Source organism: Oncorhynchus tshawytscha, linkage group LG08, assembly GCF_018296145.1.
Source record: "Oncorhynchus tshawytscha isolate Ot180627B linkage group LG08, Otsh_v2.0, whole genome shotgun sequence".
Lineage (NCBI taxonomy): Eukaryota > Metazoa > Chordata > Actinopteri > Salmoniformes > Salmonidae > Oncorhynchus > Oncorhynchus tshawytscha.
In genome coordinates, this window is record NC_056436.1 from 25876064 (window position 1) to 25889672 (window position 13609).

At 44.1% G+C, this 13609-nt stretch overlaps 1 protein-coding gene across 1 annotated transcript in view; it reads left to right on the top strand.

Annotated features, from left to right (window-relative positions):
• brf1a (BRF1 RNA polymerase III transcription initiation factor subunit a) overlaps positions 1-13609 on the top strand; it is a 62482-nt gene that overhangs the window by 25949 nt on the left and 22924 nt on the right. The window contains exons 13-14 of the mRNA XM_024415440.2: positions 10205-10266; positions 10396-10477. Coding sequence (XP_024271208.1) covers positions 10205-10266; positions 10396-10477 — 144 coding nt within the window. The remainder of the gene's footprint in view (positions 1-10204; positions 10267-10395; positions 10478-13609) is intronic.

The following is a 13609-nucleotide window of genomic DNA, read 5'->3' on the forward strand; positions in this document are numbered from 1 at the left end:
TTGCTGAGTTTATAATGCTTCTCAAATTAATGTGTCAAAAGGCTTTATTGACTGATGTGAGTTTGTGTTATCTCAATGTACATTTGTCATGTGGATCTCATCCTCCATGTCCGTGAAAGGGAACGATATAGAGTACCAGTCAAAAGTTTGGACACGCCTACTCCTTCAAGGGTTTTTCTTTATTTTTGCTATTTTCTACATTATAGAATATTAGTGAAGACAAACTATGAAATAACACATATAGAATTATCTAGTAACCAAAAAAGTGTTGAATGAATATATATTTTTGATTCTTCAAAGTAGCCACCCTTTGCCTTTGACAACTTTGCACACTCTTGGCATTCTCTCAACCAGTGTCATGAGGTAGTCACCTGGAATGCATTTCAATTAACAGGTGTGCCTTGTTAAAAGCTAATTTGTGGAATTTCTTTCCTTTATGCGTTTGAGACAATCAGTTGTGTTGTGACAAAGTAGAGGTGGTATATAGAAGATAGCCCTATTTGGTAAAAGACCAAGTCCATATTATGGCAAGAACAGCTCAAATAAGCAAATAAACCATCAATAAGAGAAGAGACTTGCTTGGGCCAAGAAACACGAGCAATGGACATTAGACCGGTGGAAATCTGTCCTTTTGATCTGATGAGTCTGAATTTGAGATTTTTTTGTTCCAACCTCCTTGTCTTTGTGAGATGCAGAGTTGGTGAACGGATGATCTCCGCATGTGTGGTTCTCACCGTGAAGCTTGGAGGAGGTGGTGTGATGGTGCTTTGCTGGTGACACTAGGTGATTTATTTAGAATTCAAAGCACACTTAACCAGCATGGCTACCACAGCATTCTGCAGCGATACGCCATCCTATCTGGGTTGCACTTAGACCCACTGAAATTTATTTTTCAACATGACAATGACCCAAAACTGTCATTGCTGTGTAATGGCTATTTGACCAAGAAGTGATGGAGTGCTGCATCATATGACCTGTCCTCCACAATCACCCAACCTCAACCCAACTGAGATGGTTTGGGATGAGTTGGACCACGGAGTAAAAGAAAAGCAGCCAACAAGTGTTCAGCATATGTGGGAACTCCTTCAAGACTGTTGGAAAAGCATTCCAGGTGAAGCTGGTTGAGAGAATGCCTATAGTGTGTAAAGTTGTCAAAAAGGTGAAGGGTGGCTACTTTGTAAATCTCAAATATAAAATTAGATTTGTATAACCCTTTTTTTTGGTTACTACATGATTACATGTGTGTGTTTTTGTTTTCAATATTATTCTACAACATAGAAATAATAGTGAACCCTTGAATTGACTTTGACTGGTACTGTACATTGGCTGACCTTTTGACTCATTCTAATAGAATACTTGTTTATGTGGCTGATCTAGTGAGAGGATCATTTAAAGCAAGTCAGTGTTGGTGTGTGTACCTCTTGGGGCTGCTTTCATGGAGCTGTGTGTCTGCAATGGTTGTGTCATGGATGCAGTCTGCCAGTGGTGTCTCAGGCCTGGGTAATTATCCTCCACAATCTATAAACTAATATTTGAATTACATATTGCATTATCTTGGTGGTAGTTGAAATTAATTCAAATCTTGGTAGTTTTTTTCAGTAGTTAATAATTTATTTAATGCCACATTGGTGTAGCTAACTGCTGGAATTAGGTCTGCCGAGTGGCGCGGAAGTCTAAGGCACTGCATCTCAGTGCAAGAGGCGTCACTGCAGTCCCTGGTTCGAATCCAGGCTGCATCACATCCAGCCGTGATTGGGAGTACGGTGGCGCACAATTGGCCCAGCGTCGTCCGGGTTTGGCGTGGGTAGGCCGTCATTGTAAACAAGAATTCTTATTAACTGACTTGCCTAGTTAAATAAAGGTTAAATGAAATAAAACTACAATCACTTTTTTTTGCTAAAAATGTGCGACGTAGGCAAGAATTTCCTTTTTTGGCATCAGACCTGCCCAATTCACACTTGAAACCTAATGCTCGCTTTGTGTTTTAATTGGCTAAATCACACATTCTGTTAACATCTGACTACAGAGCGATGGTTCTTTTGAAGTCTATGACATTTCAGATTTGGATATTTTTTCCACAATGTAGTTTGGAAGTAGTGAACTATTTTTCTAATTCACTTTAGTTAACTAGGTGCCTCCCGGGTGGCGCAGTGCTTAAGAGCGCTGTACTGCAGCGCCAGCTGTGCCACCAGAGAATCTGGGTTCGCGCCCAGGCTCTGTCGTGTCTGTGGGGTGACGCACAATTGGCCTAGCGTCATCCGGGTTAGGGAGGGTTTGGCCGGTAGGGAAATCCTTGTCTCCAATTCCTTCATTTACCAGCGACTCCAGTGGCGGGCCGGGCGCAGTGCGCGCTAACCAAGGTTGCCAGGTGCACGGTGTTTCCTCCGACACATTGGTGCGGCTGGCTTCCGGGTTGGATGGCACTGTGTTAAGAAGCAGTGCGGCTTGATTGGGTTGTGTATTGGAGGACGTATGACTTTCAACCTTCTCCCGAGCCCGTACGGGAGTTGTAGCGAAGAGACAAGATGGCAGCTACTAAACAATTGGATACCACGAAAAGGGGTAAAATTTAAAAAAAAATAATAACTAAAGTTTTTTTTAAATTATTTTAATTTTTTTAAACGTAACTATATTTTTCTAATTAACTTAAGTAAACTATATTTTTCGTAAGGGTAGCTTAACTTCTTGAAGTAATAGTAGCTTGGTAAACTATATTTTCAGAGTAGCTTCTCCAAAACTGGCGGGTTTGGGAGGGTCGGTGGTTCAAGGGTCCCCAGCTCAATGTTTGAAGCATTAAGTGGACAGAGTAGGACCTTGTCATTAGTACGGTGTCTTTCATCTGTGTGTGTGATCAGTTATGTTTTTGTGCACTGTTGGTTTGGGCACGGCTTAAGAGGAAAGGGAGGAGGGGTCCTTTTGAGTCTGTTCATGTGTTTAAGATACTAAAGATGGAGTTCAGTAGACTAAACCAATCTGTCATCCATCCCTAATGCCTGTATTGAAGGTAGAGAGGATCTTCATGAGTCCAAAATGTTGGACCCGTTTCAAAATGGACCTGGGGCTTTGCCACCCGGACCTGATATGCATAAATGAATTCTTAAAACATAGAGACAGCTAGAGTGTGGGGAAAGTAATTTATGCTACTTTATTAACTGGAGCTCAAATCAAAATCAAATTTTATTTGTCACATACACATGCTTAGCAGATGTTAATGCGAGTGTAGCGAAATGCTTGTGCTTCTAGTTCCGACAATGCAGTAATAACCAACAAGTAATCTAACTAACAATTCCAAAACTACTGTCTTATACACAGTGTAAGGGGATAAAGAATATGTACATAAGGATATATGAATGAGTGATGGTACAGAGCAGCATAGGCAAGATACAGTAGCTGATATCGAGTACAGTATATACATGAGATGAGTATGTAAACAAAGTGGCATAGTTAAAGTGGCTAGTGATACATGTATTACATAAGGATGCAGTCGATGATAGAGTACAGTATATACGTATGCATATGAGATGAATAATGTAGGGTATGTAAACATTATATAAGGTAGCATTGTTTAAAGTGGCTAGTGATATATTTACATTTCCCATCAATTCCCATTATTAAAGTGGCTGGAGTTGAGTCAGTGTCAGTGTGTTGGCAGCAGCCACTCAATGTTAGTGGTGGCTGTTTAACAGTCTGATGGCCTTGAGATAGAAGCTGTTTTTCAGTCTCTCGGTCCCAGCTTTGATGCATCTGTACTGACCTTGCCTTCTGGATGATAGCGGGGTGAACAGGCAGTGGCTCGGGTGGTTGATGTCCTTGATGATCTTTATGGCCTTCCTGTAACATCGGGTGGTGTAGGTGTCCTGGAGGGCAGGTAGTTTGCCCCCGGTGATGCGTTGTGCAGACCTCACTACCCTCTGGAGAGCCTTACGGTTGAGGGCGGAGCAGTTGCCGTACCAGGCGGTGATACAGCCCACCAGGATGCTCTCGATTGTGCATCTGTAGAAGTTTGTGAGTGCTTTTGGTGACAAGCCAAATTTCTTCAGCCTCCTGAGGTTGAAGAGGCGCTGCTGTGCCTTCTTCACGATGCTGTCTGTGTGAGTGGACCAATTCAGTTTGTCTGTGATGTGTATGCCGAGGAACTTAAAACTTGCTACCCTCTCCACTACTGTTCCATCGATGTGGATAGGGGGTGTTCCCTCTGCTGTTTCCTGAAGTCCACAATCATCTCCTTAGTTTTGTTGACGTTGAGTGTGAGGTTATTTTCCTGACACCACACTCCGAGGGCCCTCACCTCCTCCCTGTAGGCCGTCTCGTCGTTGTTGGTAATCAAGCCTACCACTGTTGTGTCGTCCGCAAACTTGATGATTGAGTTGGAGGCGTGCGTGGCCACGCAGTCGTGGGTGAACAGGGAGTACAGGAGAGGGCTCAGAACGCACCCTTGTGGGGCCCCAGTGTTGAGGATCAGCGGGGAGATGTTGTTGCCTACCCTCACCACCTGGGGGCGGCCCGTCAGGAAGTCCAGTACCCAGTTGAACAGGGCGGGGTTGAGACCCAGGGTCTCGAGCTTGATGACGAGCTTGGAGGGTACTATGGTGTTGAATGCCGAGCTGTAGTCGATGAACAGCATTCTCACATAGGTATTCCTCTTGTCCAGATGGGTTAGGGCAGTGTGCAGTGTGGTTGAGATTGCATCGTCTGTGGACCTATTTGGGCGGTAAGCAAATTGGAGTGGGTCTAGGGTGTCAGGTAGGGTGGAGGTGATATGGTCCTTGACTAGTCTCTCAAAGCACTTCATGATGACGGATGTGAGTGCTACGGGCGGTAGTCGTTTAGCTCAGTTACCTTAGCTTTCTTGGGAACAGGAACAATGGTGGCCCTCTTGAAGCATGTGGGAACAGCAGACTGGTATAGGGATTGATTGAATATGTCCGTAAATACACCGGCCAGCTGGTCTGCGCATGCTCTGAGGGCGCGGCTGGGGATGCCGTCTGGGCCTGCAGCCTTGCGAGGGTTAACACGTTTAAATGTCTTATTCACCTCGGCTGCAGCGAAGGAGAGACCGCATGTTTTCATTGCAGGCCGTGTCAGTGCCACTGTATTGTCCTCAAAGCGGGCAAAAAAGTTATTTAGTCTGCCTGGGAGCAAGACATCCTGGTCCGTGACTGGGCTGGATTTCTTCCTGTAGTCAGTGATTGACTGTAGACCCTGCCACATGCCTCTTGTGTCTGAGCCGTTGAATTGAGATTCTACTGATAAAGGGAGAGAGTGGTGCTGCTCTAGCAGGCAGGGAGGGGCCATACTGTGAGCAGATGAGAGATGAGACCGCAACCAAACAAGCAGACTCGCGCTATAGTAGACTAATAGTTGCCATAGTTAGGTTATTTATCATCCAATATGATTATGTAGTACCTGTCTTGACAGCATTAACCCGGGAGTTAACTAGCTAGGCTAATTGAGGCTGCAGTGAATATGCCTTCTCATCCTACAGTTACCTCTGTTCAGAATATTAAGTAGCAGCCTACCTGTTGTGGTTCTTGGTCATTGGTGCCCATCCTTATCCAATAACTTTTTAATTCTGTAATTTATTCCATCTTCCATTGATTAAATATCTTCTAACTTTTGCCACACGCACAGTTTATACCTGTCGCCTTGTGCCACTTTGATTCATGATTGGCCAACATGCTACATGCGCCATGCTCCACTCATGAAAAGCAAGAGCAGCAGCATGAATGATAAAATGTCTCTTTCGCTATACTGCAGCAGTTGCGTTTGGATCTGTATGGGCCCTTCCGGACAAGTCAGTTAAAATTGTACATACCTGAGACCCGTGACAATCATATCGGATCCGACCCAGACCCGTGGTTTTATTTAGAAATCTCGATTGGAACCCTCTCTGCTCCCAGATCCGGTCTCTGGTACAGATGACTTCTAATTGAAGGGTGGAAACCAGAGGCATGACTAGAGATTGTTACAATAGGTGTGCTGTAGTTTAGATGCTCTAGTCTCTGAGTAATGGCATATTCATTTACACTTGAGTCAGGGAGAGAGCAGCCAGTCTTGGCAAAGCTTTGCGACTCGGCAACCACATGATAACTCTGTCGCAAACGTCTATATAGTTTTGTCTTCAGGGAGCACTGTCCTTTACCATTAGAGCAGGCATTGATTGAAGGCCTGTGTTTTCATCCAGGCACTTAGTCCAATCAATGACTTTGGGCCTGACCTTAACAGCATCACTGAGCACAGTCAGCCTCTGGCACTTTTTAAACGGCTCTGCTTTTATGGGCTGAGAATGTCAGCACTCAGCAAGGGCCATTTAAAGGTGTTGGGCCTCTGGATTTAGGTAAATCTTGGCACTTCCCTGAACCATTTCAGATGTTTGCGCAGAAAACAAACTTGTGCCTTATTTTCCCCCACATACCAGGTTTTGATTTGAAAGTCAATCAATCATTGGACAACCAAGCGCTCAAGGACTGGAGTTGTCCACTGCCAGTGCTTAAAGTCATTGGTAAATAAGTAGGCTCCTGCTTACCTAAGCATGGCTCCTGACTCTCCAATTCTAAGACTACAGTTACTACTCTGTGTAAACTTACAGCTAAACATAATATAATTCAGAGAGCATAACGACCTCTGGTGTGTGAATGTCTTAAGGCAGATCCAAGTGAACAGTGATCTCTAGTTGCTAATTTTGGGCTGTTTAAAGGTCTATTGAGAAGCTATTCAAGGTGGAATAGAATCAAATGTTCACTGAGTCAGCAGCAGCACCACTCTACCCATCCGACCTACCTACCTGGGCTAGCCTTTAAACTGTGGTGTTTATCTTCCTTCCCATTTACCAAAAAGGCAATCATAGAGGTCCTCCGCTCTGTCATTTACATTCTCTGCCTGACATCTGGAGATGCCTCAATTCCACAGTGAGGAGGCGGAGATGTGGGGTGTTTTACAATGCCTAGGGGCAGTACAGTCTGTAGGGCTAGGGCCAGCATGACAGATGGCCGGATGGCCAGCCCCTCAGAGGAAGGTGGGGTAAGGTGACTACTGATGACATCATAGAGAGATGCATATGTCGAAAGCGGGAAGATTAGGATAAAAACATTCTAGTATGTATTTTAATATCTGCAGGCCTATTACACTTTGTCAGGAAGTCTCACAAAGCCCCTTTGTGATTTCAAATGTAAAACCAGGCTGATTATGTGTTTCTCAAGAGCTGCAGTAGTGTCTCCTAGGCTTGGTGAGATGCTGCATCATAGTCTGTGACACATGTCATAGGAGCGATTCGTGACTGGACATGATCCGTCTCCGTGGACTGGGGAGGAAAAGGAGATGCTCTGTCTAGCTCCCAGCCTGAGTGGAGATGACAGCTGCCGTTTACCACGGAGGAGCAGGAAGTCCTGTGCCTCAGGCTGTTACTTTCTCTCACTCACTCACACACACACACACACACACACACACACACACACACACACACACACACACACAAACACACACACAGGGTTTTAACTTGCTGTGCGTGCATCAGGGCTAAAACCTGTTTATTGATTTAGCATGGTGGAAACCAGGGAGCACAAACACAGGATTATGTCATAAGGACTGTCAAGGCACCATGATAACATAACTGAATGCTGTTTCATGTATGTGGTAGGGTTGGAACAGATAATGAAGTGGGCTGTAATGCTTAGTGGGTCCCTGTTCCAAAGTTAGTGCTAGAGATGTGCTCAACATGGTGAACCAGCACACAGCTCTGCCCCCAGCAGCACTATGAAATCTATCACCAATCTCTCGCTCACTCTCGTTCTATCCATCTCTCTCGCCTTCCCTCTGGCTCAGGACAGGGGCCCAGGCAGGTGGCTGAGTGGGAGTAGGGTCTGTCTGGGCTCAGTCAAGGTTAGGGAGGTCATATTTTAATGGGCTCTTCTTGCCTCAGCTTGGCCTGCCCATGTCAGTCGGAGAATATTACACTTATTTATTTCCTCTGCTCTGTTTGGTTGTCTTCAGCACAGAGCTGCCAGACTACCTGCTTGACTTTACCACTGGGCTGGTTTTGCATGATGATGAGACTTGTCATGTTCTCAGGTTAAGGGAAAGCCTTGTGTTTGGAGCAGCGGTGTTGTTGGGGACCTCAAGGGAGTCTTGATGTTTAGGTAATAGTGATCCACCGTGAGCAGCACCATGCCACAAGCTGATTCATCCTGACGATCACAAACTCTGGAGAGTGTTTTCTGGGCAGAGCGCGGAGAAGGGAGGAGGACGCAGGTTCGAAGCACCGATGCTCCCTTCTAATTTGCTGGACCATACTTTTTTTCTTTCTCCCCCGTCCCCCTTTTTCTCTCTCTGAAATATGGGCTCAAGGAGCTCAGCGACTCCATCTCTTTCTCTCTCAATCACACACAAAAGTGAAGCTCTGCGGTGTAGCATCTAATCTCTGACATCACATCAGAATTGGGTGTTTTTAGCTTGTGGACAGCCCAGTTGATGATCTGACAGTGGTCTACCCTTAATTCCTCCCCTCCGTGGTGGATTTGGAGTGCGTTCTAGAGTGCTCCAGGGGGAGGGGGATCTACTGGTAAAGAAGTGTTCATTGTCAAAGGAAAGGCCTAAGGAATCCTGGGGCTCGTGGCATTGATACGCAGGGTGTGCTGTGCAAGAGTGTATGAACAAAAACTGTAGAAGCCCATCTCCCACCATGATGTCATTTTTAAGAGGGTTTTATTAAAGGAGAATATAATGTAAATTGCACTGCCTTTTATCCTGCTGCAAACAATACTTTAATTAATTTGCAGCTAGTCTCGATTTACTGCCTATTTTTATTTTTTTATACTCTCGGTACATTATTATTTTCTTTGTTTTTTCCCACATCACATAGAGTATCATTATTTACTTGAATAATTTGTTTTGATAAAAGCAATGTAATTCTCATAGTTTAAGGAAATTAATTGAACTTGTCACCAGCCCTGTTCTCATGCTCCTCTGGATGAATAGCGTGTTCTCTGTCCGTCTCCTGTCTGTGGCGCAGCTGTCTAAGGCACTGCATCTCAGTGCTTGAGGCGTCACTACAGACACCATGGTTAGAATCCAGGCTATATCACAACCGGCCGTGATTGGAAGTCCCATAGGGTGGCTCATAATTGGCCAAGCATCGCCCGGGTTTGGCCGGTGTAGGCCGTCATTGTAAATAAGAATTTGTTCTTAACTGACACACAGAGTTAAATTGAAAAAATTCCCCTCACACTTCACTGAAGGGAACTTTTGAGAGGGCTGGGCCAGACCTATTGGGACCTACTGAACACGACTGACTGGATTGCAACTTCTGTAATATTGCAGGTGTGTGTGTGTGGCGTGTCCTGTGCACCTGTCTCTCCTTAATTATCTGGGAAGCCTGTCTGGATGTGTGTGGCACGGCTTTGAAGTGTGCTTCTGTGGTGAGTGTGTTAACCTAGGGAAGCATGGCTCTCTGAACACGTCAAACAGAGAGGTGACAGAAGTTAAACGGCTCCCATAAACCTGTCACATGTTGCCTCTTAAGACGCGATTCTCTTCCCTTTGACTGAGACCGTCTGTGTGTAGGCAGGCGAAGGAGTCTCACTTTATTAGAAAATGGCTAATCAAGGAGATTCATCTGTGTGTGAAAGCTATTGTATTTTTTTCTTGCCGAAGTCAAACCCTCAATCATTTTGTCTCTGTTATCAAAGGTAATCAGACTTTTCCTTTGTGAGGAACGTTTTTTTTCCAGTCCATCATTGAAGTGTTGAGTTCCCTGGGATTTGAGAACACTCCTGTCTTATTTCGGCATAAAGGTGGCTGTTTCTTCTCAGACAACCTGAACAATCACCAGAGGAAGGAGGGTAAAAATGGAAATGAGGCTTAGGAATCCATTGTCTCGCATCAAAATGCAAATTGACGTTTCAGCAACTCCATGAAAATAAAGCGTACCACAATCTTGAAAGCGTATTGTAATTGAAAAGACCATCTGTACAGGCAGATCTGCTTAAATCAGGCTTAAACCTATTACTTATTGTTTTGTTTTTTAAATTTGTGGTGCTTATTATTTACTGCAACTCCAGGCACAATTGTTTTTGCAGAAACACACTGGATGAATTTTGTAAAGTGTTATCTGCTGTGGAATTGATATCTTTCTCCCAGGGTGGGTTGGCGTACCTGAGAACCTACAATACTTAACATTTATAATAATAATGTTGAATTTATTTTTCAGATGAGGATGCTGAAAATGGAGAGCTGGACTTGAGTGGTATTGATGATGATGAGATTGAGCTGGTATGTACTGTATTTGAATTTACGTTGCACCTAATATTGAACCATCTATTCATTCTGACTTTACAGGATTGCCAGCAAATAAAGCCTGGAAATGCATAACTAAGGTCATTTATGTACCCTTCTCTGCAGTATCTCCTGAATGACAAAGAGGTGAAAATCAAGACTGAGCTTTGGCTGAAACAGAATGAAGACTACTTGAAAGAGCAGAAAGGTACAGCCACACCCAGGGGGTCTCTGTATTGCAAAATTAATGTGCCTAGTAATAGACGTCATTTGAACTGTACATTACCTTTTAATGTGGCAGGAATACAACTAGTCATGATATTTTTATCTGTCAAATAAATCACGTCAAAGTAGGCTACCTGTGCTGGTTCGCCCACTCAAATAATTCCAGCATCCAAACTGCATGTACAGCCTACTCACTCTATTTGATTAATGGAAATAAACATCTGTTACAAAACACCAAAATGTGTGCCTAATGAGATTCAGCGATTGCCATTGATTAGGCCTAAATTAATTGATGTCTTGCTGACAAATGTAGCCTTTTTTTGTAGCCTGAAATTTCGGGACAGTTGAAATGGGGCTGAAACTGTCCCGGGAAAAACGTGACCATCACCTTAACACATGGTCAACTTTCTAGACTAGGCTACAATGTGTATTACCATAAACTTCAAATAAGCCTTACCGGTAGCCAGTGTGTAGTAGTAAAAAAATATATAGGTTGTAAACGGTGAAAAAAGTAATGCTCCCGGTAATTTCAATGCATTTTTCTGAAAAAAGGTGGGTAAACGGCATTTACTTGAGTTTACCCTCGCTAGGCCTACACTACTGCCAGTAGCCTACCCTCTGTCAAGGCAATTTTAAACTCATGAACACACGCTGAATAGGAAGCATTCAATATAATACATGAGTTGAATATTTTAATTTTTTTACATAGCACTACCTTTTCTTACATCAATGACATGACAGTTATTTGTCATTATTAAGCATTTAACAATTGAATTAGAACCATGAACTTAAACCCTGTACAAATCATGGATCTTGGAAAATGCGCTGTAAGTGTAACTGTCAACGTAACTTTTCATTATGTGAAATTGATGGCCACCATTGTTCCTGTACCCAAGAATGCAAAGGTAACTGAACTAAATTACTAATTCCCCATAGCATTCACTTCTGTCATCATGAAGTGCTTTGAGAGACTAGTCAAGGGTCATATTACCTCGAACTTACCTGTCACCCTAGACCCACTTCAATTTGCTTACCACCCCAATAGGTCCACATACGATGCAATCGCCATCACACTGCACACTGCCCTATCCCATCTGGACAAGAGGAATACCTATGCAAGAATGCTGTTAATTGACTATAGCTTAGCATTCAACACCATAGTACCCTCCAAGCTCATCATTAAGCTCTGGGCCCTGGTTCTGAACTCCGCTCTGTGCAACTGAGTTGTGGACTTCCTGATGGGCCGCCCCCAGGTGGTGAAGGTAGGAAACAACATCTCCACTGTGCGTGCTCAGCCGCCTCCTGTACTTCCTGTTCACTCATGACTGCATGGCCATTCACGCCTCCAACTCACTTATCAAGTTTACACACGAGACAGTAGTAGGCTTGATTTCCAACAACGACGAGACAGCCTACATGAGGAGGTGAGGGCTCTGGGAGTGTGGTGACAGGAAAATGTCACCTCAATCAACGCCAACAAAACAAAGGACATGATCGTGGACTTCAGGAAACACCAGAGGGAGCACCCCCTATCCACATCAATAGGACAGCAGTGGAGAAGGTGGAAAGTCTTTTAAAGTTTCTCTGCGTACATATCATTGACAAACTGAAATGGTCCAGCCACACGGTGTGGTGAAGGCACAACAACGCCTCTTCAACCTCAGCAGGCTGAAGAATTTTGTCTTGTCACCTAAAACCCTCAAACTTTTACAGATGCACAATTGAGAGTATCCTGTCGGTCTGTATCACCGCCTGGTACGGCAACTGCACCGCCTACAACCGCACGGATCTCCCGAGGGTGGTGCGGTCTACGCAACGCGTCACTGGGGGCAAACTACTTGCCCTCCAGGACACCTACAGCACCCAATATCACAGGAATGCCAAAAAGATCATCAAGGACAACAACCACCCGAGCCACTGCCTGTTTACCCTACTATCATCCAGAAGGAGAGGTCAGTACAGGTGCATCAAAGCTGGGACCGAGAGACTGAAAAACAGCTTCTATCTCAGGGCCATCAGACTGTTAAATGGCCATCACTAGCACAGAGGCTGCTGCCTACACACAGACTTGAAATCATTGGCCACTTTAATAAATGGAACACTCGTCACTTTAATGTTTACATATCTTGAATTACTCATCTCACATGTACAGTTGAAGTTGGAAATTTGCATAGACTTAGGTTGGAGTCATTAACTTGTTTTTCAACCACTCCACACATTTCTTGTTAACAAACTATAGTTTTGGCAAGTCGGTTAGGACATCTACTTTGAATGACACAAGTAATTTTTCCAACAATTGTTTACAGACAGATTATTTCACTTATAATTCACTGTATCACAATTCCAGTGGGTCAGAAGTTTACATACACTAAGTTGACATTCCAGAAAAAGATGTCATGGCTTTAGATGCTTCTGATAGGCTAATTGACATCATTTGAGTCAATTTGAGGTGTACCTGTGGATGTATTTCAAGGCCTACCTTTAAACTCAGTGCCTCTTTGCTTGACATCATGGGAAAATCAAAAGAAGTCAGCCAAGACCTCAGAAAATAATTGTAGACCTACACAAGTCTGGTTCACCCTTGGTTGCAATTTCCAAACGCCTGAAGGTACCACGTTCATCTGTACAAGCAATTGTACGCAAGTATAAACACCATGGGACCACGCAGCCGTCATTCTGCTCAGGAAGGATACGTGTTCTGTCTCCTAGAGATGAATGTACTTTGCGAAAAGTGCAAATCAATCCGAGAACAACAGCAAAGGACCCTGTGAAGATGCTGGAGGAAACGGGTACAAAATTGTCTATATCCACAGTAAAACGAGTCCTATATCAACATAACCTGAAAGACCACTCAGCAAGGAAGAAGCCACTGCTCCAAAACCACCATAAAAAAGCCAGACTACGGTTTGAAACTGCACATGGGGACAAAGATCGTACTTTTTGGAGAAATGTTCTCTGGTCTGATGAAACAAGAATAGAACTGTTTGGCTGTAATGACCATCGTTATGTTTGGAGGAAAAAGGGGGAGGCTTGCAAGCCCAAGAACACACCCCAACTGTGAAGCATGGGGTTAGCAGCATCATATTGTGGGGGTCCTTTGCTGCAGGAGGGACTG